We start from the raw sequence: 25,225 nt of genomic DNA, 5'->3' as shown, positions 1-25,225 counted from the left end.
ACTATTTAGCTAACATGCTCGCCTTACTGATTTGGGTGAAATTGAAAGATTAGTATAAACCTATAGGCATCAATCAAGAAAAGGAAGCAGGCTGGAAAAGGAATCCAGAAAAGGAAGCAGGCTGGAACCTATATGGGGTTTTTTTCTGTGAAGACCAGGCCCCTCTACTTTTCACTTGTTGTCATCACAAATGAAGTAGTCGGTACCAATACTACAGAAAGTCCAATTTCCAAAATTCTTGATACCAGTTTCAGTACCACAGCAAAAAGTAAACCAGTGAATTGAATGTATTTCTGCATGAAATTATTCTTTTTTAGCAACAAGAGTGGGAGGGCGCCTTTAAGAAACAAAAAGACATTCTTGTTATTGACAACAAAATAATATTGTGTCAAAACACTTTTTAATTTTATAGCATCGCTAGGGCAGTTTTTGCTGTATTTCTGTGCCTCTGAAAAGCTTGGTTGGCTCAGTGTGTGTGTTTGTGCACTTTATACCTGATTGTCCTGCTTAACATCCTCATCATGCTGATGCAGTGAAAAGACACTTAGGACGCCTCAATTATCAGGTGTAATGTTATAGCTGAAAGAAAACCTCAAAGGCTGCTTCACACACAGCATGATAACACAGATGTGTGAGCGCAGATCTGGGTGTTTGCTAAGTTTCAGGTGTATCCTATTTTCGTTTTGACACCCTTTGTGTAGCTGCTTTTGATAGCGGAGAACTCGTCCCCTATCATCCAAATCACAAAACACAACATATTTATAAATACCTTTTGTAGCAGACGTCTCAAGTACCTGCTTACATCCATTCCATGGCTTGTTGTAGTGTTTCTTTTCTTCGCTTTGTGTTTAATGTCAGACTATGCTTGTAAGGTTATTATGCTGCTTTGTCAGAAATCGCTTTCTGATGGTTGTATAGTACCTTCCATACCACCAATACCATCGCGTTCTCAGAATTTCACTATCAACCCATGTCAAAAGTATTGGTTCTCTCAACAGCCACCAAACGCATCAATTGTTTTCACAAACTATTTTATTTTATTTGTCATTTTTAAAAAAGGCAGAGAAAAACAGAAGCTTTTTAGGATGCTAATAACTAAATAAAAGGAGGATAAGAATCAAGTTCCATTTCTTTCAAGTGAGGAAACCGTGTGCTTTGGAAAGATAATTCAACAGTAGTAGTTAGATTAATTTTGTCCAGTGAGAGAGGAGCATTAACAAAGAAAGGAGCTTTAGAGAGCTGCTCACCACTGATGTTGGATAGTAATGAGCCATGTAAAAAATGTCTGTTGGAAATTGATTTATTTTGTTGTTTACACATATTGTAATTTCAAGGTTGAGGCAGCATGTGGGATCCCTACATATTTTACCGGACTTCACGGGCTGGTATATATAAAACCTCATATATTGCTACTGTGTAAACTGTGTCTGGGCTGATACCCCCAGGAGTGACCCCCCTGCATCTGCCACTGGATACACTCATTTATGTTCAAATTATGTTCAAATGGATTCAGCAGCAGCTCCAGCTCTGTGCATTATTGCATTTCATCCACAAGCTAACTGTCCTGCTTTCTTTTCCCCTTCTGTGTGTCATCTGACTAGAGACCATGTGCTCACAGTTTCTCCTCCCCCCTCTCAGCACAACGACCCATCCTTCCCCCTCCTTCTCTCGTGAGGTGGCCTCTCCATGCTTTGTCGCTGCTCGTTCCCAGTCAATGGGCGCAAGCAGCCGCGTAGAGACCTTCCTGACCTCTTTAGCAGTGATTGGTGCCGTGTGGCTCTTGGCTTCGCTGCACTCTTTCCTTTCTGGCCCCTGGTCTTACACTGGAAAATCGCTGCTTACTGGGGGGTGACAGAGGCTGTCTAACTATTAGCATAGTGGTAATCATCTGCACTTCATATTCAGAACAGAATCAGTATTGATATGCATTTGTAGCACTCGATATGAAGTCACATCTTTCGATGGAAAGACTAAAATTGTTGTCATTTAGGGATGACTGTGAATTTGATATGCACAACCAGCTCTAACATAATCTAAAGAAAAGTAAAGGAATTGCAAGTGCATGCTGCAAAGAGGTTATTGGAATCTACAGTCCGGGAGGATTTTGTTTGTATGTAGATATTTGAATTTGTCAGTGTGTTATTCATGCTTGTAATGTGTTTCAGCGCTGCAGTTACCCGGGTGAAGAGGCTTTTCAGTCAAGTAAGGTTGAAAGTAGTGAAGAAGTCAGAGACTCGCGGCTCTGCATTGTCATCTCCTGTTTCATACTTTCTTTCTTAAGATGGTTAAGCAGCTCATTCATCAAGTACACTTTATCCTAAAAGCTGTGGTCGCATTTGGATTCAGTCCAACGAGTCTTAACCAAGTCTGGCGCTGAGTAAAGAAGAGAAGTCGCTCGCGCACAGTTTCAATTGTTAGTGAGAGCAAATAAGATGCGAGATGTCTGTGAGCTATACATGAGGTGATTTCCTAGAGGAGGACCTTTTTTTTTTTTTTTTTATATAGTTCTTCGAACTGTTAGCATACGTTCTTATATCGGAGACTGGCACCTGCAGATGCTGACTAATCGAACGCTGAGTCAGTCCAGTCATCAGGGTCAAGCATGTTTATTATTTGCTCTGCTTTTATGCTACTTTTGACATTTTTTTTTACTGCAAGTAACCATTTAGATTAAAATTAAAATTCACTCCTCATTCACTAAGACTGCAGTCATCTCAGCACTTTGTTTGTGTCAAACTCTTTTCATGATCATTTCTCCAGATAAGTCACATAAGACTAAGGAGGGTAAAACTTAGTTCATGCCCTGCAGAGTCTAATGCTGATAATAGAACAACAGCTTTCTAAAAAAGAACTGTTCACTGCAGGTTGTGCTGCGGATGCACTGCAGTCTATTTGTGCCCATAATGAAATCAAAAAGTCACATGCAGGTGAAGTATGGATAATATATATCCTGTCAAAGAGCATTCACACACACATTCATTTAGCAGGCCAACAAGATTTAATGTCTTAATCTCGTGTCTGCCAAAGAGTAGACCCACATAAAAATGGAATTACAAAAAGAATGAGGGAGGAAAGGAAAGTGCTAGTATAGCAGATTTTCGTGGCGCACACACAGACACACCTCGTCTCTTACTCCATCTCTCTAAGTAACAGCTGGGCTTCTTAGGTAAATTGAATCAGTCGCTCCCTGGTTGGCTCAGCTATTGTGTGGCCCCTGGCATGGAAACTCAAGCTATCAGATTGATTTTCTCCCTTAGCCCCCCCCCCTCTCCTTTTACTCAGCCTGGTGGTTCAGGGCTGGTCTCACTATATGAGTGAATCCAGGAGAGTTGAAATCCTGGGAAGCAGACACAGCTCATCACCATGTCAGCCTCCTTTTGATTGAACTCACCTGCCTGTTTATGAATTGTGTCAGCAGTAGTGCACATATTAAGTCACCGAATTCACCCGGTGTCTCTGCGATTGTGACACTGGCTGTTACACTAAGTGTCTTCTGTGAGTGGAGTTTATGTAACCTTCTATCCTCACAGGTCTGCTTCATAGACCCGTACAAACCGAGGTCAGTCCAGCTTCTCTTAATAGCTTCTTCTCCTCTGCCTGACGTCAGGTCCTGCTCCCAAACCTTTCCTCCACCTACCTCGTCACACTCAGAAGGCTGTTAAAGAGATCTTTTAGCAGAATTCTTCGTGCAGCTGTAGGACTGTCTGACCTGTTGAAAAACACTCGGAGGTGCCGACAAACCCCATACGAACTAGGATTTTGTTATTGTTGCTGCTCTTACATCTGTTATCATCGCCTCCTCCTGCTGGTCATGTTTGTGTTTGCAGTGTTAATGTCACAGATTGGGGTATTAGGTTTTTGAGGTGACGGCAAGAGGAGGTTTTAATAAGCGTGTTTATTGTAGGGTAAACTGAAAATCACATAACACAAGCAAAAAAAACTATGAAGCAGAACATAAACCTAAATACAGGAGTTTAAAACAGAAGCATAAATACAGGGACCAATAAATAACCTAACCTCAGATCAAAACAACAGAAAACGAGTCCAAATACAGGGAAATGGCAAATCAGATCCGGAGGTTGCTGCACAGGAGCGCGCACCATTACAACAAAGACAAACTGGCAGGGAACTGAGGGGAAAGCCCAGTTTAAAAAGACAGGGCAGCAGGTGAAAATAATCAGGGCTGATGACACTAAAGACAGGAAGTAGACTGAGCAGCTACAAAATAAAAGCTGGAGACAGGAAGCGAAGCTGGGGAAAACAGGGACAAACTAAACATACGGGACAGAATCGTGACAGTTGGAATATTTTTACTGTTTCCACCACTTGTTGGTGTGATCTTAGCCTTCCACCACACTTGATCAACATAAATATCACAATATGAACATTTTTAATTATGCGGAGGAATTGGATCAGCATCCCAATATGTCCTGTCTCTCTTTACACTCTACACACGTTGTTTTTCTCTATACAACAGCAACTTTGTTTATTTATTTATTTCATATTTCAAGTTTTAGTTCTTTGACAACCACTTATGTGCTTATTGAAAATGCACATAAAAATTATTAAACGTATAAGCGTTTTTCTGGACCACTGCTGTGTTCACTGACTTTACTGACACACTGGAGGTAAAATCCATGGAGTTCAGTGTACAAACAATAGCTGTACACAATAACTCATGATAGATTACTATATAAAACCCTCTAATCCAGGTGTGAGCTGGTATGGATGGTCTTTTTGACAGAAGATTAGTGTGTGTGTGTGTGTGTGTGCGCCCTTCCTGATGTGACAGATTAATACATGTATTGTAATATTCAATTGAATTTAAGCTACAGCATGAGCTCTCCTGTGCAGTGGTTGTGGTGAAAGAGGGTCGGAAGCGTCCTGCCAGGTGGTTATATTGAGTGAGTGAGTGAGAACAAGTGTGTGTTTTCGAGAGCTACAGTAGGCGTCTGTGTGGAGAAAAAAAGTGCATACTGCATGTGTATGGGAGTGGGAAGGAGTATATGAGTAAGTATGACAGCGCAGATTATTTGATTGTCTGCAGGTCTTATACCTTACACACCTCTCTCTCATGCTGGCCTCTCTATAATTGTGTGAACACCCCCACCACTACTAGCACTACACCTTCCTCCAACCAATACAACACCCAAACTAGTGTTTGAACTTGTTAGGACAGGCTGTCTTCGTGACGATGGTGTGAGCAAAACTTTTTGTCCCCACAACAATACAAATAAACAGTAAACACACACACGGGCTGCAGGCTGTTAGGTACGTATCGTTTTGAAGTTAGTACTTCTGTTTCTTCTCGCATGCATTTAAAAGAACTGGACTGGCAGCAGGGAGTTTCCACTAGCAACTTGTTGCTATTACTGATGATGTTCTCATTTCCTAGATGTGAATCAGAAGTGAGCTGAAACAAGAAAGGTATCAGATCATTGGGCCAGAAAACATTTACAGACATGTAGCTGCAGTACTGTGAATATCTGTTCTACAGTGTATGTCAAGTAGTTTGCGTATATTGGTTTGTCTTCTTTCAGCAGTTTCAAACATTAAATGTAAAATATACCAAATGTCCATGACTGATTATTGCTCCTAATAAAATGGTATAAAATCTGATTTAAAAAATGTAATCCAGAACCTTGTAATCTTAGAATAACTGTTTGAATTATATAAAACGCCCGGTAATGGATTGTGTTTGGGGGAGTCATGCTGCTTGGTAATGTATTGCTCTAGAGTCATTGGGTGAATTTTTACTAAACTTTTCTGCAGTTCAGCACAGCATCGAGTGAGACGTTTACTCGCATCTTGTATATCTTGGCACCATTTTAATTTAGCGAATTGGTATTAATGCAAATACTACTGAAGAATCCCTGTGAGTAATTTGAAGTGCTTGAAATTCCCGCACTTCAGATGTAATGTACATTGCAGAGTCACTGCAGTTTAGGTATCAAAGTGTGAAAAATGTGCACATTTACCCTTTGATATTACCCTGCTGATATTATGAGTGAAGATTGATCAGGTTTTAAGTCAGAGCACATCCCAGAGTGCAAGACAGGTTTTAGAGTTAAAGACAGGAGGAGGGATGGTACTAAGCGAAACAGGAAGTGACCATTCACCACTTTAACCCCCCACTTCCCCATATGTCATTTCCTGTATGTAGAGGTCTGCTTACTGTAACAGTTCAGGTTACATAAGCCAGTGCTATGTTTGCTATGTGTCTATATAAAGTGGGGTTTCTTTTACTAATCATTTAGTAAAATGACATTTTGCCACTTTGCCCATCAGTTTATACTCACCAGCAAAACATGCTTTTAGAAAATTAAGCCCAAATTGAAACCTCTCATTTTTAAAAAAAAAATGGATCCAGGCTTTAATTCAGTAATCCGTAGAAGGGCCTTTGGTAGCAAATTACAGCTTCAGGCTTTGGTGATTTTCTCGAGCTTCATCCAAATAGATGAAAAAGGCCTGTGAACTGTCATCTGCAGGCCTGATCAGCTGAGTGTTGCTTCCCTGCGTATTTTCCCATTTCAGCAGAAGCTTTTGAAGCTTGCTTCGACTGACTATTAGGCTCTTGCTAACCTTACTTTTTGCCTTGTTAATGTGTTTTTCATGGTACTCTAGAAAGAGTCAGTGGGTTCTTTCATTTGAACACTCAAAGCTTTGGAAATTATTTTTTTATCTTTGCCCTAATCCGTGTCTCACCACAGTCATGATGGTCCTTTCTTAGAAAAAAAGCCAGGACTCTGCATTTTTCAGCGCAGCCTCATGATGGTAGAGCATGTGTTCCAGCACAGGGATACTCATTTCTTTATTGTTTATTTCTCGTGTAAATGAACACTGAAAAAAAAAAAAAAAAAAACCCACACACACACACACACACACACACACACACAGTTCTGTGTGAGAGTTGCTCTGTCGCCTACAGGACAATGTTCATATACACACCTGAAGTTGGCAGCTTCATACACAAATACACAGTACCGTTTACAACTGCATTCATAAATGCTTGTTAATTATATAAAACTGGATTAAATAGCATAGAATCAAGAGAAAAATGAGACAAAGATAAAAAAGCAAACAAGATGTACCTGACCTGATGGCAGTAAACATGGCAGTTTTATCTATTTAAGGGTAAAGCTACAGCATAGGACAGCATGAGAAAAAAAATATATAAATAAATCTGAATAATTCCTGAGGTGATAGTACACCCATCAGCACCAGCTGGTTTTAATATAAAAAATGGTTTATGGTTTTTATAATATTAACTGATAAATTCTGATGTATTATTATGGGTTTGCCACCTGTTAACACATAAATGTTAAACATAAATCAGCTCCACATTTACAAACGGTGATCTTTCACACTTATCTTTTATTAATTGCTGTACATGTTTTGCTATTAGTATCATAATCAGTATTGTTTTAAAACCATTTCACCACTGTACTTTTTCTTTTGTGCTTTATGGACTTGACAATTACACCCCTGTTTACCTTTTTACTAATTGTAGCAATTCAGCCTATAGTGTCAGTATTATGTTTAAATAGAAATAGTATCAGGTTTGCTGTTTAAATCCTTATCTTATTTCTTACTTCCAAATATAGTTTAACACCAAATCTTATATCAGTGTTGCTAATCTACAGCAGTTCATCTGAGGCGCTATATAGTTTTCTGTGTGAAGCCTTACATAAAAAGAACAGAAGAGGAAATTATTAAATGTTGGTAAGATCTGCTTTCATTAAATACACAGCCCACTTACTGCTGTTTAGACGACAGGTTTTTCCCTCAATTTGCATTCTCTTTTTAATTTGAAGCCCCCTCTCAAGGACACAAATGGGGATGATTGTGATATGTAAAAAACGTCTTTCCCTCAAGCAGCTTCAGTCGAAACCTGCTTCCCCGTTACTGCTTAAATGAGTCACTGATAAACTTCATTTGATTAAACAGATGATTTGCCTGCAGAGGTGAAATCACTGGGTTTTCTAGGCGCTTAAAATGGGACTGAGATCAGAGCTGAGAATGTTACGTAATAACCCGGTGTACTGCCACCCCCTGTAGAGTGTGACTCATTACACACAGACAAATACAGCAAGTACCAGCCTTTTTATTCTAAACCTGATACACAATAATGTCAACATTTGTGTCCATAATTCACAAATGTATTTTATCATTGAAACCCTGCATTGTACTTTTGTGAAACTGACATTAAATACAGAATTTTATTGAGCAAATCACCAAATCCCTTTCAACACTGACCCTTCGGTTAAATGCACAGTTTTATAGAAACATCCTATGTACGTACTAATGCACAGTTATACATGAAAACAAATAACAGTTCATAAAGTTGAGCTTAGCCTTAGTGTCATTTGAAATTATAAAAGTATACATACAGCTGTAAATAAAAAATCTTTATAGCAATTACTTGTTACCATAGTAAACTCACATTTTTTCTTACTGTACAGAAACAAACAAATACACACACACACACACACACACACACACACACACACACTCTCTCTCTCTCTCTGTCTCTCTCTCTCTCAGTCTCTGTCTTAAGTAGTGAGGTAAGGAGTTTCTCAAGTTTACTAACTGAGTTTTGGGGTAAATGATGTCAGTCACGGCATTTTATGACCCATTACCATCAAGTTAACTTATTACATCTGGCAAGTTTGGAAGTGATGTAACTTAACTTAAACTTGTGTCTTGCTTTTGAGAGCAGTATTGTTTTAAATTGTTATACTCATTATTTGAGAACATTAAAACATACTTTGAGAAATTATTGCTGGCATAGAAATAAAAAGCAGGACCCAGTTGCTATTAAAATTATGAATCATCTTAATTGGGCCCTGTTATATTGAAATTCATTTTGTGAAAGTTTAATGAAGACGTAAAAATTGTATTTTTTTTTAATTAGTGCTCGAGTTTGAAGTTGTTGCTTTTTCAGATATTAGATGCATTTTAAAACGAATCCTCTTGGTGAATTAAACCAATGACACCCCAGTGCTAAATCGTCAGAGCAACACAATCTCTTGGCTTCGGGACATGATTTATTAGTATTTTCCCTTATTGTCAGTTACAGCGTTACTGTCCTGGAACTGGACACTTGTGTAAATGCAGTCAGTCTTTTTTTTTTTCCCCTGACAGTTAATGCATATTTGATGCAGAAGCTGAACACACATTAAGCTTGGTTTGGTTCTAAAGAAAGTTGTTTAATTGATTGCATGTCTGACAGGTAAAGGGAATCATTATTTATATATTTTGCTACATTCTTAATTCAGAAATACTTGTGTGCTTGCTGTAAGTCAAAAATTAGTAAGTTTATTTAATTATTAAGTTGTGGCATTAATGCTGTCGAAGTAGAGCCTTTAAACAAGCAAATAGGTTCTGGAGCTTAGTGTCGTCTCTTCCACATTTCCTTTGAATTGAAGTGTGCAGTTGAAGTGCATCTAATAAATAAATATAAACCATTTTTGACCTTTACTGCGACACTGAAATCTCTGTGTCAGGTGGCTTTTCCCTTATCCTTTTATAGAAAGATTTAATTTTAAAATCAATTGCTCACGCTTTCCTCTTATGGCGGTGCACTAAAAGGTCTACCTTGTAAAAGAGGATCATTGATCTCAGTGGGACTAACCTAGATTCATGATGAGTCTCTTACGAAGAGTCACTTGAAGAACGCAGAGCAGGTAGTCAATCTTGAACCCTTGTGGTAACCTGCCAAGGATAAAAAATAGATTAAATGCCACGAATGTATTGCTGTTTTTTTATACAAGTAACTAGTTGTCTTAGATATTGTATTGAACATTAATTCGTTAAGTGAGATAGAGTTGGGCATTTTACTTGTGTTTACTTTTTGTTGTGGCTTTTAAAGGGTGGGGTTTCGATGCAGGGTGAAGAAGCCCTTCAGCTTTTCTATAGTTGTTGCTGTTCTCTGCTTAGGGGCCATCAAGAGAGACAAGGAGTGCGGTCTGAAGGGTTCTGATTGAGCACCTGGGCCTAGTAGGAAGCAGCTGGAGAAGCCTGATTATTTTGTGGAAACTCTCATGCAATTCGGAGATACGTCATCATGCTTTAGTGACTTACCTGGGTGAATTATAAAGATTCACTGCAGAGTTATTAATTACATACAAGATCACTGAGCTTCTCTCTCTTACACACACACACACACACACACACACACACACACACACACACACACACACACAGTAGCTTTAGGAAGCATCCTTCACCTTTGCTCAATTTACTTACTTTTAATTTTAAATTAATTCATTATCATTTTGCCCACAACCTACAGTACTTTCAGTAATTTAGAGTGGCAATGTTTTTACAACTTGTTTGAAGACCAAAACGGAAATACAACTTTACCTTTTGGCTCTTTTACATTTTGTTTTAATTATAATATTTATTTTTTGTCCTTCCGGCTTATCCCTCGAGTTCAGGGTCACCACACCACAGTGGATCATTTGACTGCATGTTGATTTGGCACAGCTTTTATGCTGGATTCCCTTCCTGACCCAACCCTCCCCAATTTTTACTGGGCTTGGGACTGGCACTGTGCGTTCGCGGATGGGGATGCGCTGTTGGAGATTCAGTGTCTTGCCCAGCGACACTTCAACATGTGGTTTGGAAGAACAGGACATGAACCTCCGACCCTATGGTCTGTAGCTGGCCACTCTACCAACTGCGTTACACTTCTAGAGTGTATATTTAATTTTAGTAGGACCCCAAGAGAGAAGGCTACAAGGGGAGGTTTGAAGTGTAAAAAGGGGGTTGATTAACAAAAGGGTAAACAAATCAAAATCACTCCATGAGGAGGGCAGGAATAACACACGAAGTAACCAGGAAAGCAAACCTCAGACCAAAACATAAGGGGAAAGAGTCAAAACACAAGGATCAGGGAGGGGACTGTCCAAAAGCATAGACTATCCACAGGAACATTCACAGAGGAGGAAGGAGAGGTGATGTGGGTATAAGTACAAGGGGGCACAGGTGAAAACATTCAGGGTTAATGAGAAACAAACTGGGAATTGGTGCTGAGGGATAACAAAATCATCCTCAGTCATCATCCAAAGTTAATATTGTAATCACACTTGATACCAGTTAAAACGGAGAAAAGTTGACTCAGCCTTTGTGTTGTGTCACACTGAGCATGGAGAAAAGAAAGAAGTGTAAAGATGTGTCTGTGGCTTTGAGAGAAGAAATTGTGGAAAACCATGGACAATCTCAAGGCTACAAATCCATCTCCAGAGATCTTAATGTTCCTGTGTCCACCGTGTGCAATATCATCAAGAGGTTTACAGCCCATGGCACTGTAGCTTACCTCCCTGGACGTGGACGGAAGAGCAAAATTAATGAAAAGTTACAACGAAGGATTGTTCGAATGGTGGATGAAGAACCCCAATTACTTCCAAACAAATTCAAGCTGATCTGCAGACACAGGGTACAGCAGTGTCAGCTCCCACTATCCGTCACCATCTGACAAGGGACGCTATGGTAGGAGACCCAGGAGGACACCACTGCTGACACAAAGGCATAAAATGCAAGACTGGAGTTTGCCAAAACTTATGTGACAAAAGCACAATCCTTCTGGGAGAAGGTACTATGGACAGATGAGACAAAGGAAGGACATCATGGCAATGTTTACAGAAAAAGAAATGAGGCCTTCACAGTCCCTAAAGTCAACCATGGTGGAGGTTCAAAGATGTTTTGGGTTGCTTTGCTGCTTCTGGCACTGGATGCCTTGACTGTGTGAACGGTATCGTGAAATCGGATGATTACCAAGGAATTTGGGGGCTTAACGTAGTGGCCAGTGTTATGCGTCTCCACCAGAGATCATGGGTCTTCCAGCAGGACAATGACCCAAAACACACTTCAAAAAGCACTCGGAAATGGTTCTAAACAAAGTTGGAAAGTTCTGAAATGTCCAGCAATGAGTCCAGATCTGAATCCCATAGCATAGAACAGCAGTTGGGAGAAGCCCTCCTTCAAATCTGAATGACCTATGTGCAGTGTGCAAAAGACGAGTGGTCCACAATTCCAGTAGAGAGGTGGAAACAACTCATTCATGGTTACAGGAGGCGATCATTTTTTCCAAAGGGGGGGGGGGAGGGGCTACCAAACATTAAGTTAGAGTTGCCCATAATTTTGTCCAGTGAAGTTTTGGGGTTCTGTGTGGAATTGTATTGGATTTGACTTTTCTCTCTGTTTTCCTGTTTTGTTCCTATGCAAACTAAAAAAATAAACGTGTGAAGGGTTGCATTTACTGACAGAGTTGTAAGGGTCCCGATATTTCTGGCCAGGACTGTATGTCAAGACAAAACCAAGTCATAAAAGGGAATAAATACGATTATTTCTACTTGATTCCGCATCGGCCATTGAAAAATCAGTCGATCACTTCTCTGTAGTCCGAAAACTCTCAAAGAGTGAGACCTCTTCTCTTTTCAAAATCTCAAAAGTTTAATACTCATACCATGTCGAGATCCCAATAAATTAAATTATAGTCCTGAAGCAAAGCAAAGTCAGGCAAAGTAGGCTGTTAATATGTAAAAACAAACTATTACAATCCACCCCTCCTGGCCTGCCACCACTGCAAGTATATTCAAATCTATGTAGGAAACGTTATGAAGAAACTTGTCAGGACGAACGGTAAACTACCCACATCCACCCTGAAGCTGTAATTGCTGGGGCTTCTAGAAAGTGCTGAAAACAATTGTCCTGTACAAGTTTTTAAACTATTGTTGGATATCTAGTGTTTGATAGGAAACAAAGACATATAGCAAACTTATGTGGGAAAAGGAAATACTTTCTGAAGCCTCCATATATGAAGATAGACACTGCAGATGCTTCTGTGGGAGGAGTAGGAGTAGGAGGAGGGGGGAGTCCCTAGCATGTGGCTTACATTGCTGGCTGTAACTAGAGGGCTTTTCCTGTGTGCTAGTGTTGCCTGCAGCTGGTGCATTTATAGCTCTGCAGTGTGTGTGTGTGTGTGTGTGTGTGTGTGTGTGTGTGTGTGTGCTTGTCCAGAGGTAGTTGGTGGTTGCTTTAAGACAAGGTGGGCATGGAAACTAGGTGCAGTGTGCCAGGGAAATAAGTGACCACACCCCCATGGTCCTGTCTATGTGGATGACGCAGCCTCAGTCTCACGATGTTGACTGCTAACTGACACCTCAAAAAATGACTCATTGGTACATGATTAACAACTTCCAGTCATGCCAGTGATGTTGTACTCATTTTAACCTGGAAGGTACTGCATTTTAAGTTAATAATGATAAACACACAAACAACAATGGCATTTAATGCAAATACAAAAGTTATTGATATGGATCCTGTTTTATTAAGCAACAGCCCAAATCCCCAGAGGTTTAATTCACTACTCATGTATGATAAAGAGAAGCGTTTAGTCGGTGTCACTTCTTCTCTCTGTTTTAAACTTAGGCTTAAATCCTGGAAATGTCCCCTCTAACTGGATTTGACTGAATTCTTCCCAGAGCGTTAAGCAAACGATAATCACGAGGAACAAGAAAATGTGTGACTGTCGCTTTAAGTGGGCTGACTCTCTCTGCAGCTGCTCTCCATGTTAAGTCTGGTCACATCGAGTAGCAGACAGACAGCTTTAGTGATGTGCACACTTTGGCGCACACACACACACACACAGGGGTAATTGTCAGTTAGAAGCTTGGCAAAGGTCCCATGCTGCACAGCTGCACTGGGTCAATACACACACACACACACACACACACATCTTGCAAAGTAGCTGTTGTTATCCAGTCTCACGTTTTGCTCGTCTTTCTTTGACAACTGCTCAAAAACAGATCATAAACGAGTTGCCCCATTTTCATTTTTGAAGAGTACAATGAGTGTTTACTCAGCTGTAGGTGGTAATCATCACTTGTTTAGCTCATCACCGACAGTGATGAGTTATTCACTAAGCTGTTTATTAGTTACCTTTTGCCGTATAACCTAACAATATGGAAAGCAAAGTTGACTGATGTTGGTTAACAGCCTAGCAAAGGGGTTTTGGATTGGCATTGTGTTTTTTGGCTCAGCCTTTCTCCGTGCTTGTTCTGTTCGTAGGCTCTGTGTCAGCTTGTTAATGCACCTAACTATGATGGTGAAAGTGTAATTATTATTAGACCTAATGAATACCAGTATGTTAGCATACAGACTCTTACATTTAGGTGAATGTGCTACCGTGTACAGTCTCACAGAGATACCAACATGAAGACAAAATCTTGTTAACATACTGTAATGTGATGGACTGTGCAGTCGTCTATTTCAAGCCTCTTTCCTGTTACTCTCTTCACTGCCAGCAGCTGACCTTTGACCTGAATACCAGACCATGTGGTGCATTCAGGGTTATGTTGTGGTGTGTCAGACGCATGTGATTTCCTCTGGTAGGTCACGTGGTTTAATGTGGGTCTGGCTGACTGATGTCAACTCCTATAATGTCAGATGGTCTGTCTTGCACACAGTGAACTGTCGAAACCAGGTTCTCATTATTGGTACTGCTCCTCTATTAAGGTCTCAGATATTTGTTAATTCCACCCAGACATCTGATTATTTGACTGAAACGTTATTTAAAGTAGAATAAAGTAAACAGGATATTGTGAATTCCATCCTCTGACTTATTGCTCTTAACCTCACTGCAACCCCTAGTTTTGTTTTACTATAGTGGTAATGACAGTTCAGAGGACAGAGTTTAAAGTAAAAGTGGCAGAAATATGTCATTAATCACAAAATGTGAATAATTATAAGCTTGGAGTGAAAATGAATGGGCCGTTCTGACGAGTTTTAATCAGAGAGAAAGCTGACAGGAGGGAGGTCTATTGTCTAAACGTCCCTCTCCTGTGTTTGTCTGATCTTACCTCTTTACAGACCTCCAGATGGAGGATTAACAGTTCACTTGACACATTGTCATAATGATGTGGACAGGTCTGTCTCGGCCTTTCCCCACCACAGTAACTCTCTTCAACAAAAAATGCACATTAAATATAAGAAAAAGTGTTTGCAGGTGTGTGTAGCTATGTTTAGATCACACACATTGGTAAGCAGTGAAGTCTGTTTGTCAGGCTGACTCTGCTCAGTGCTGCCCTCTGCCTGATGTTAACGTCCCTGTAGCCAATAAAGCAGAGTTAGCAGAAAATATGCATCTCTGGACCATTTGTAGTCGCATTGAGCTGCTCTCTCATCTTGTTTACGTGTCATTAATCATCCGGGTGTCCTCTAGCACTTTTCAAATGATTCTGTACCAAAGCAGGAGAAGGTTTGCTTCTCCAAATTGCACTGAGAAGTTACTCACGGTCTACACGACCCAGAAATCCTGAAATCTAATATCATTAAACCACACACACCATGCTCATGTCTTCTAACCTGATCAGTGTGTAATCAAATCCAAGGGAACAAGGGAGCAAAAAGATCTAATGTTACTACATTCAGGACAGAACGCTGGCTTGCTGTTTGGCACTACAGGAGTGTGTGTGTGTGTGTGTGTGTGTGTGTGTGTGTGTGTGTGTGTGTGTGTGTGTGTGTGTGTGTGTGTGTGTCAAACAGATATACTTATTCTTACATCACCACTTTGTAATGTAGGATGTTAGGGTTGGTGTAGTTCTACATTTTAATTAGAATTACATATCTGAAGCATGTTCATCTCTTAAATGTTTCAGATCTTGACTAATGTAGATTTGTTTACAATTCATAAACACTTGAAAAGACTTGAAAAAATTAAATGGCTTTTTCTTTATTATTCCAGAATTGTACAAGGTGTGAAAATAAACAGCATCTGGGAAACTGACCATCACAACTGTTTAATTACAATGTGTAAGAATAATTGAAACTTGCTACAATAAATTGCATTTTACTCATCAGTGCACATGAGCTATTATTCCACCAGTTGTTGAACATTGACCAAAATCTCCAGAAGAGTAATACTTGGAAATTACATGTGTATGATTCCTCCCTAAGCTTTTATTAAGTAGCTCCTCCTCCACTCTTCTGCGTTATCTGGAGCTCAGCTGGCCGCTGAGCCCTCCTGGCCGCTCTGTTGAGAAGAACTCAGTTTGCAATAGGCGGCCTCTGATGTGTAGAACAGACAGTGGTTTATCTGAAAGTGTAGACCTTTCTATTATTGTCACTGCCACATGCTTGTCTGGTTAATATTGGTGTTTGTCTAAACGAAGAGACCCAGTTTTTTTTTTTAGGACTTTATTGGACGGCTGCAGTAGGGGTGTGTTTTGACTGAGTGTCTGGCATGTAGATATGAACTTCACAGCTCAAGTTAATATTTAGGTAATCAAATGTAATGTTACTAAAGAGGCAGCTTAGCTATATACACACAACATTTCTCAGACCAAGCACAAATACGAGGACTTGCATTTTGAAATGCACTTTTCAATTCTTATCATGCAGTATTTTGTCGTTGACATTCTGCATATATCTAAACCCTCCTTTCTTTTTGTTCCACTCCATGACTCACCCAGCCTCTTACATCGATCCAGACGTGCATCGATCTCACCCCCCTCAACACACACACACACACACATTTTTACATTCCCAGCTCGACTTCTCTGTCTGGAGCACTGACAAAGTCATCTCCAGGAAGCACCACATCTCTTCTCGAGGGGTGACACAAGAGCATGTGTGCACGCACAGGGTAGATATAGGTGCGTTACGTTAGGTGTGTGTCATCTGGTCTGCAGTTTTTGTACAGTTAACGGCAATACCCGAAAAAGCTTCCCATTTTAAGCAGAGGTGCAGAACTAAACACGTAGAGAGCTGTGGTTTGGGACCTGTGGGTGTGTGCGCGTCTGTGTATATGTGTGCACCTGTCACCTGTGAACAAACAGCTTTCTTCCTCATTAGGCATCCTCAGCACCTCTGCCAAGTTGCACAGCTTTCCTGCAGAGAGGATACACACAGACAAACATATGCACACTTTTATGTACTCATATACATATGGTCTCACTCATGCTCACACACACTCGTACATGCACACATGCAAACAGTGAAAAGGCATTTGCAACTTTGTATGTCCACATAAATCATTTTCCGGTAAACACACACACACACACACCTCCCCAAGTTCATTCACACCCATCTACTTGGTCCATTTTTCACTGTGAGTTTCCATTAAGAAGCAGTGGCCCACAGACAAACTCACTGACTGCAGCACCGAGTGTAAAATAGATTTGCTTTCTGAGGCTGATAAACAGGCTGCAGGTTGTTCTATTTTATTTCTTCACAGTGTACATGAAGGGAGGGAAGTTGTGGCTCAGAGATTGATTGATGTTATGTGGATAACCCTCTGCACGGTTTGATATCAGTTTAGTAGTCTTCTGGTTTTGGGCAAATTTCAGTTTTCAGTGTCAGAACATGCAATTTGATAACAAAATGTTCCCCTTGAAGATTTTCTAGGGTTGCACGATTAATCCTTTTTAGAAAACGATCCATATACTGACCCATATGTTATCTCATTCTTATGTGACCGCGGTTCTATCATATTTTTATAAACAGGGTGATCCCCTGCCCCAAACCAAACGCTCCCTCTTTCACCCTAAGGTGTATCAACAAATGACAAGCCTGTGTTATAGCATGTGAAAAACTCTGACTCTTCTCCCTCATTTTAAGCAACATGTTCACCCTCCCTTTTCCATCTGTCAATCCACGTCTTAGTGCATCTCCTTTCTCCTGCTGTCTACGGCTGAGGCGGGTGGACGGAGCCTGTGCTGTGCAGCTTTTTGTGGATCCACATTTCTGTTAAATCTGTTTAGTTGGTTTTTTTGTCACTGCTAAGGTAACAACCACACAGTGACATACATTTGTATTTCAGACGCCACCATGTCCAACTAAAATTAGTGTCAAACCTTGTTGAGAAAGGTACAACACTGTTAGAGTTAAGGGTTCACTTTCAAAAGATGTGACTGGACTGATTCAAAAAAAAGATGCCGATCACACTAAATGCCGCCAGTTCTGCTTCCCAGATGCAAATCAGACACTGATTACAGCAGCAGTTTGCTGGCTCATGTGAACTAGGACAACTAGTGAGCTGAAATATGTAGATGTGGAAATCAAATGCTCATATACACATTGTACATCATGTCCCTGCTCTTTGTTTATTCACTATAGTGACAAACTTCAACAATGGCTTGGAGGCCAGTTCAGACTCAGATGATGAGGATAAGCTACACATTGTGGAGGAGGACAGCTTGCAGGAGCCTGAGGTCACCAATACTGATGCGACCACGCCACAGGACAAGGACAGCCATGATGCCACAACGACAGTATTACCCCACAATGGATCCTGGAACGGAGGTGAGATGCTATCATAGACACATATATGGGTTATATTTTTCCTTTATGTGCAATATATTTAAAGAACATGTATGTCAGTCATCACCTGATCTTATTACCGGTTATTCCTGCGAAGGTTTGTTTAATGTGTTTACTTTCTCAGCAGTGCACAAGTTCTTTTTGCCCCATTTTACTTTGTAGTAGTAGTAATACGTAAGGAAGATAAGAACGTGTCTATGAACTGCACAGATTTATTTTTTTCTATTTTGAACCTGCCTGAAGAAGGGAATCAACAAACCTGCTGTTAGGACACTTAGTGTAATGATGGGGAACAATTTGTACTAAAATGTCCATATGTTGAGCATTATTCCTCTCTCATATATGTAAATGACCTTTACAGGATATAAAGATAATTGGAGGAGTGAGCTCAGTCTATAGTAGTAATTTCATCTGTTTGTGATCATGGGTTGACTTTCATGTTTAAGCAGGTCTATTAGAACTGGTGGTGACATCATCAACACAAACGTTATCAAGTGGAACCAAATCAGCACAAAGACTGTGTTCACCGAGTTGGCTGTGCATTATTATGTAACAGTCCTACGCATGCACACAGACATACAGTGCTTTTTTATTTATTCATTTTATTAATTATTAATTTTAGGTGTTTACCTCTTAATTAAATAATGTGATGGCAAGATGCTTCTAGGATGAAAACACATCAACTAAGCATTCTGCTGCCAGTGTTGTTGTTGTAGAAAAAGCTGGAAGCCCACGTCAGCTCAACACAGTCCCAGCTCAGCATGCTGTGACATTTTCAGATCAACAGAAAGTGAAAGCGAAGAGTGATCAAAAACCAACCAGGGAATCCAAGCCATGAGAGCATGTGGAAGGTAGGCAGATAGGGAAACAGCAGGGGAATAAAAGGGGGAAAGTACACGTCTGAGGTACAGACAGGCTTCGGTTATGCCTAAATAATACATAATCTTGCTGGCAGTCACGCACAGGTTTTCCTCTATAATCTCCAGCTCTCCCATCCAACAAACCTGGATAAATCCCAGACATTCCAGGCTAACACTCTTTTTTTTTTTATAATGCAGAGCTTGATCCCATTACCCAGTTCAACTGTCTGTACAAAAAGCTCAACCTCTTTTTTTCCACAGCTTTATTGTTTGGTATGACAGTAATATAAGAGACAGTGTGCTGTACTACACACAGCATGCAGTGACATAGTGAGCCACGGCTCAGAAAGTGGTGATGTGAAGAGCGGAATGAGACTTTTGAGATGAAAATGGCTGGTCGATCCAAACTCCCAGTTTACATTGTACTGGTATGGACATCCCCCAGCAGTCTATTTAGAGCTTTGTGACCAAAGACAGATCACGTAGTTGCTGATACGACCCATATTTACACCATGAAATGATGTAGCCCATACTTGCCCATGAAGCTGCAGAGCAGAGCATGTCTATCTGTACGACTACATCGTGCCTTGTAAATTCAGTTTGACACAGGTTGCAATTGATATTTGACTACATCTCACAAGTTGACCTGCACCATGAATGATTTCACATAGCATATAGAGGTTTATTCTTCACCGTTGATGATTTAGAGCGCAGGATGCATTACATCGTGTGTCCGTCTACCTGCTCTCTCTTTGATTAGATTAGTTCCACCCTCCCCGCCCCCTCTGGGGAACGCCGGCTCGCCTGCAAAGCCAGATGTTCTGCTTTTTCTGTCCGCCCGCACATCACCACATCCTAAAGGCAAATCTATCATTCTACATTTGAATTCACATATTTTTCATGTGCTCATTATAGACGGGAGAGTTGACTGAGGTATTAGTGAAATAATGTTTAATGAGTTCCCTCATTAGCACAGCTGGGAATGTGTGTGTGACTGTGGGGACTTGAGTCAGCTAAACGGCTTCTTGGTCGTCAGTGAAAACAGGCTTTATTTGCACGGCATGTCCACTTGTGGATTAATGCAGGTATAGTCATGCATCCGTTTAATTGAGCACATTTGAACCTTATTTCACTTGTTAATCAATTTGCCAATTTCCTTCGTCTTAAATTGTCCATTCGAGGTTTCAGACATTACAGCGGCTGCAGGAAGTGTGGGCAGAAGTCAACTTTATGTCCTTGTTTTGTGAACTGGTTTTGGTTTCACTTCCAGACAGCTCGAAAAAGGTTTTTTTTTTAAAACTCTTGAATTTAAACCTCCACATGCTGTCAATTAAGTAAGCTTGAAAGATTACCTTCTTTTCCCATACAAGGACACTTTAACAAGCAGGACACACTTTAGCATACTATCCAAACTGCGAAAGTAACACAAAATTTAATAAGCAGGGGCAGAACCAAGTCTGCATTCAACAGCAGAGGTTGATTGACTTGTGTTTACAGTGCTTCTCAATGTCCTTTTAATCCTGATTCCCCGCAAACAGCTCAGCCCACGCAAGCATCTGCCTTCATCTCAACAGCAGTTAGTTACAGTCAAGCAGGAAATACTAAAACCATGGAGACATTGAGAATGTGACACTCAGATATTGCTCTCAAGGCCTGTTTCACTGTTGCTGAATAAAGCCTTACATGGTGTGAGTGGTGCTCATAAGCGCCGCTCGCTCTTTCACTTTGTTTTTCTCTCTCTCTCTCACTTGCTATTTCCCTACAGTCACTGATCCCTTTTCATCTCTTGTATTCTTCCACCTCACTTGCCTTTTTCACAATTCTTTTCACTTTGTTCCTTTCTTTTCCTCCTAAGTATCCAACTGCAGATATCATCTGAAAACCTCGTCTCAGTGTTTGAAGTAAGGGGGAGGTTCTCTGCTCACTTTGATGTATTAGCAAATCTTCTTTGGATAGTTCACAGCTGAGTTTGTTGTTGGTGGTGGTGGTTGTGGTGGTCAAACTAGCTTTTGTAGGCCTCCTCTTCCTCTCCGATGTTGTAGCTGAGTATCTACGGCTTTTAGACGCCAGTGTGACCATAGCCTGTATTACTGGCAGACAAAAACCTGCAGTACAAAACTTTTTAAGATACTGTATGTTTGAGGCAATGTAAAAAACTGTTTTTAAACTTTGGTGTGTGTGTATATATAGATAGATAGATAGATAGATAGATAGATAGATAGATAGATAGATAGATAGATAGATAGATAGATAGATAGATAGATAGATAGATAGATAGACACACACACAAAGTCCATCAACCTCTCACCCTCACAGCAAGTTTCATCTGCTTGCCCATTGTTTATGCTGACATTTAGATAATTGATGAATGTGATGATGAATGTGTGTTCAGCAGCCTTTAATATATTGATTGTTGGCCCCAACAAAAAGCAGTGACACGACCCAAGAAAGCCCTCTGACTCAACAGGGCCTTAGTCTTCCATCAACTCTTACAACGATGATGAGTAATTGTTCACTTTACTTATATTTGCTTATGTTGAAAAGGTGTATTTGAGTTGAGTCCTTTCAAAGATCAGCCTCAGAACAGTGCTAACAGAGTCGGTGCATGTCTCAAATCAAGCAGCTGGAATTTCTTTTGTGTCCTTTTGAAAAGGAAGTAAATTTCTGTTGATGCTTTAAGGACTTTTTACTATTTATTGATGGTTAGAGCATTTGAATGTAAAGTTGTGGGAGTGTATTACAATATGGATTGTTGAGCAGGGAGTTTATTTTCTGAATGATTTTCAGCCTTGACTTTTACCGTCAGGTATTTTTCTGTCAGGTATATTTTACTGTCAGGTATATGTACGGCAGTAAACCGGTAGTGTGTGTACTTAAGCCCCATTTAATCAACACTGTTTAAATTCATAATAGGGCTTATTTTGACATTTTAATATGACACATACATACAGACCAACAGACTGCCTCATTTCTGGAAAAATGCAGAATTTACAAATGGTGTGGTTGTACTTAAATTGTGAAAGTCTGGAAATCTGATTTTTTGTGAGTGGGGGGGATTTTAAGTCAGTCTCGGTTGGGGAACATGATATATTTGGTTTGAGTCATGTATTCATGAAACTATCTGCACCTGCGGTAGAAACCAACCTGTTTACTCCTTTAGGAAAATATTAACAAACCAGGAAGGACAAACGTAGTGAATGTGTGGGGAAGAGCACCTCGCGTGTTGGAGGGACATCATGGAAAAGTCATGAAACGTTGCAGCAATGTAGAGCCACAGAGGGAGCCCTTCAAAGACTTGACGTGATATTTTTGGATTGTCTGACTTTTACTCCTTTATTTCCTCTCTGTCTGAGGCGAGAGGAGAAAACAGAGAGAGCAGCTGGTGTTGACTTGGCCCTCTGGTGAGAGATTAGACTCTGTTACTCCCCTTCAGTCTGGGCTGCACTGCAGCTCCTATCCATCCTGCCTTATAAATTCACCACGGACTCACAGTGACAGGTTCTGGCAAGGTAGAGGAGCACAGTGTGTGCTTGTGAATACTTCTGTTGGTGTGTGTGTGTGTGTGTGTGTGTGTGTGTGTGTGTGTGTGTGTGTGTGTGTGTGTGTGTGTGAACCACATGATTTCCTGTTTTCATTCCATTGTGATATTCCACATGTGTTTGTGTTGCAGAGTCCTGGTCCTCATTACTGATACTCATTTTTTGTGAGGCATTTAGCGTAATTGTAGAGTGTGGTGGGAAAATATGCAGAGAGGTGTATCAGAATAGGGGGAAGGAGGATCAGAAGAAAGAGTAATGAAGAGATAATGATGAGAGCGAGAGAGATGGAGTTAGAGTTAAAGGAGAAAATGGAGACAGAAGTCTGGTGATGATTGAGAGTGATGGAGAGGATCGTGGAGGGTAGAGAAGGTAGAGACATGGAAGGATGGAAGGAAAGTAAGCGGGGGGGGGGGGGGGACGTAAAAGAACAAAATGGTATTTAAAGTGGAAAACAGTGAGACTTTATTAAGTACACTTTGCAGACTACTTTTTAAATCAGTAGAGAATCCATGTTGCACTCTCAGGTAGGTTTTATAAACATCTACATTAATAATCCTACTATACGTGTTTTTAATTACAGTTTAATTTTGACTGTGCTCATGTATCAGCATTACCAGCACTAAACTGTTTTTACAAATAAAAACCTTTTTTTAACTAAACAGCTAAGTGTGGGCAGGAAGCTAAATTACAAAATCATGTCTAACCCCCCCTCTTCACTGTTTAATGTTTAAAGCCAAGTGAAAAAAAAGAGCACCACCAGCTGTTTCACTCACATTGATAGTGGAAAAACCTCAATTTTCATTTGTCAATTTTCTTGGAACCCAATTATAATTTGCACTTTAAACCCACTTCCAAGAGAGGAAGAAAGAGTGAGTGAAAAGAAAACAAGGGTAGAGATGAGAATACAAAGCGGCAGAGGAAGGGGGAGGTACTGAGCATGAGCAAGGAGGTGGGAGGTGGGAGGTGGGAAGGAGAGATTTGGAAAGCTTTTGGATGAGATCATGGGAAGCTAAGATCTTTTTAAAATGAGGTTTAACAAGGCTTGTAGTGGGCCCAACTCTATTTTACACACACACACACACACACACTCTACATTAACGCCTGTCTTTTTATGACTGCTGCTATGATTGCAGAGCCTGCAGACTAAGACACACACACACACACACAGCTGCACCTGTCCCTGACAAGGCCAGCAGGAAGAGGCGTCGTCTTTGGAAGCCTTCCTGTCTACATTTTAAAATGCTTTATCAACGCTGTTCAGTTTCACCTCTCTGCTTGTTCTTATTAAAGTTATACACAGGAAGTGAAGTAACTTTTCTTTGCCCATATTGTAGATTTTGTTGACAACCAAATCTGTCAAAAGCAACAAGTAAGACACTATTAATGAGAATGGGAATGGAAGGAGGTTTAATTAGATAGGACCTTTCAAAACAAAAGGTGCAAAGTACTTGCAATAAAAAAAAGACACTTGTAATGTTTTTCCATCCATTAAACTAATCAGGTAACAACAAGCTTTTTCCAGTAAGCTGATTCCTTAAATTACATGTGAGGGGACTAGGGGATTGGACGCACCTGATTATCACAATAGATTTATCTACCATTTATATGGAGCAACCAGGTGCCTAATCAGCTTTTTATAAGTATGCATGTGCATGACAGAAAATTGCAGATGGGGACAGAGAGTTTTCTTTCTCTACCACATTTAAAATCAGCCAGCAATGCTTTCAAAATAAGGTCATGGGCAGGGAGAAAATATGATTATTGATCTGCTGCAATAATATGGAGAACCAGGTTGCTTATTATTACATAGGTTTCTCTCTGTAACCATTTGGGCAGTACATTAAACCCTCTGATGGAAAAAAGTATTCCTGACAGTATTACTACATGTCTCCTACCTTAGGTTTGTTTTTATTGAGAGGAAGTGTTGGATGAAGATAGACTGTTAGTGCCATACTGTCATTACATCCCTGCATCACTTTCCTCTGAGGTACCTCTCTAATATCAAACCCAGTGATTTAATTATTCATCACGACACTCATGATAGAGATTAAGGGAAACACGTACAGAATGTATCAAGACTGTTTTCCTGCAGGTGGACTGAGCTGTATTGAAGTTTTCTTAATTTCAGATGCTTTTTCCTGAAATGTCCCTTAGGGAAAAACAAAAATATTATTGGAGCTTAGTTCTGGTTCAGGCATTACATGAACAACAGTTTGACATTTCCTATTCCTAACTTTAGCCTGCTAAATAATTCAGCACTTGCAAAGGTTTATGGAACAAGCTCCTAGTTTTGTGGAATAGTTTGAAGTGGTTTTAAAATTGTAATGTAAACATATTTATATACGGAAAGAAATGCTTTTAGCTGTTCTTTTTACTTTGAATCTTAGAAAGTGTGGCAGTTTCGTGCCATTTTATAGGTGCACAATGTTTCCAGTGTTTAGCAAATGCCTAAAACTTAAAAGAGTGAGTTAAATTAGCATTTGAATGTTGTTAAACAGATCT

General features: G+C 40.2%; 1 protein-coding gene across 3 annotated transcripts in view; it reads left to right on the top strand.

Annotated features, from left to right (window-relative positions):
- Positions 1 to 25,225, top strand: part of zeb1a (zinc finger E-box binding homeobox 1a) — a 50,971-nt gene that overhangs the window by 18,195 nt on the left and 7,551 nt on the right. For all 3 annotated transcript variants that reach the window (XM_067474354.1, XM_067474356.1, XM_067474355.1), the window contains exon 2: positions 18,121 to 18,306. In XM_067474354.1, the coding sequence (XP_067330455.1) occupies positions 18,121 to 18,306 (186 nt within the window). The remainder of the gene's footprint in view (positions 1 to 18,120; positions 18,307 to 25,225) is intronic.

Source organism: Channa argus, chromosome 14 (assembly GCF_033026475.1).
Source record: "Channa argus isolate prfri chromosome 14, Channa argus male v1.0, whole genome shotgun sequence".
Lineage (NCBI taxonomy): Eukaryota > Metazoa > Chordata > Actinopteri > Anabantiformes > Channidae > Channa > Channa argus.
The sequence above is the reverse complement of the archived record's forward strand: the minus strand, read 5'-3'. Positions and strand labels throughout refer to the sequence as shown.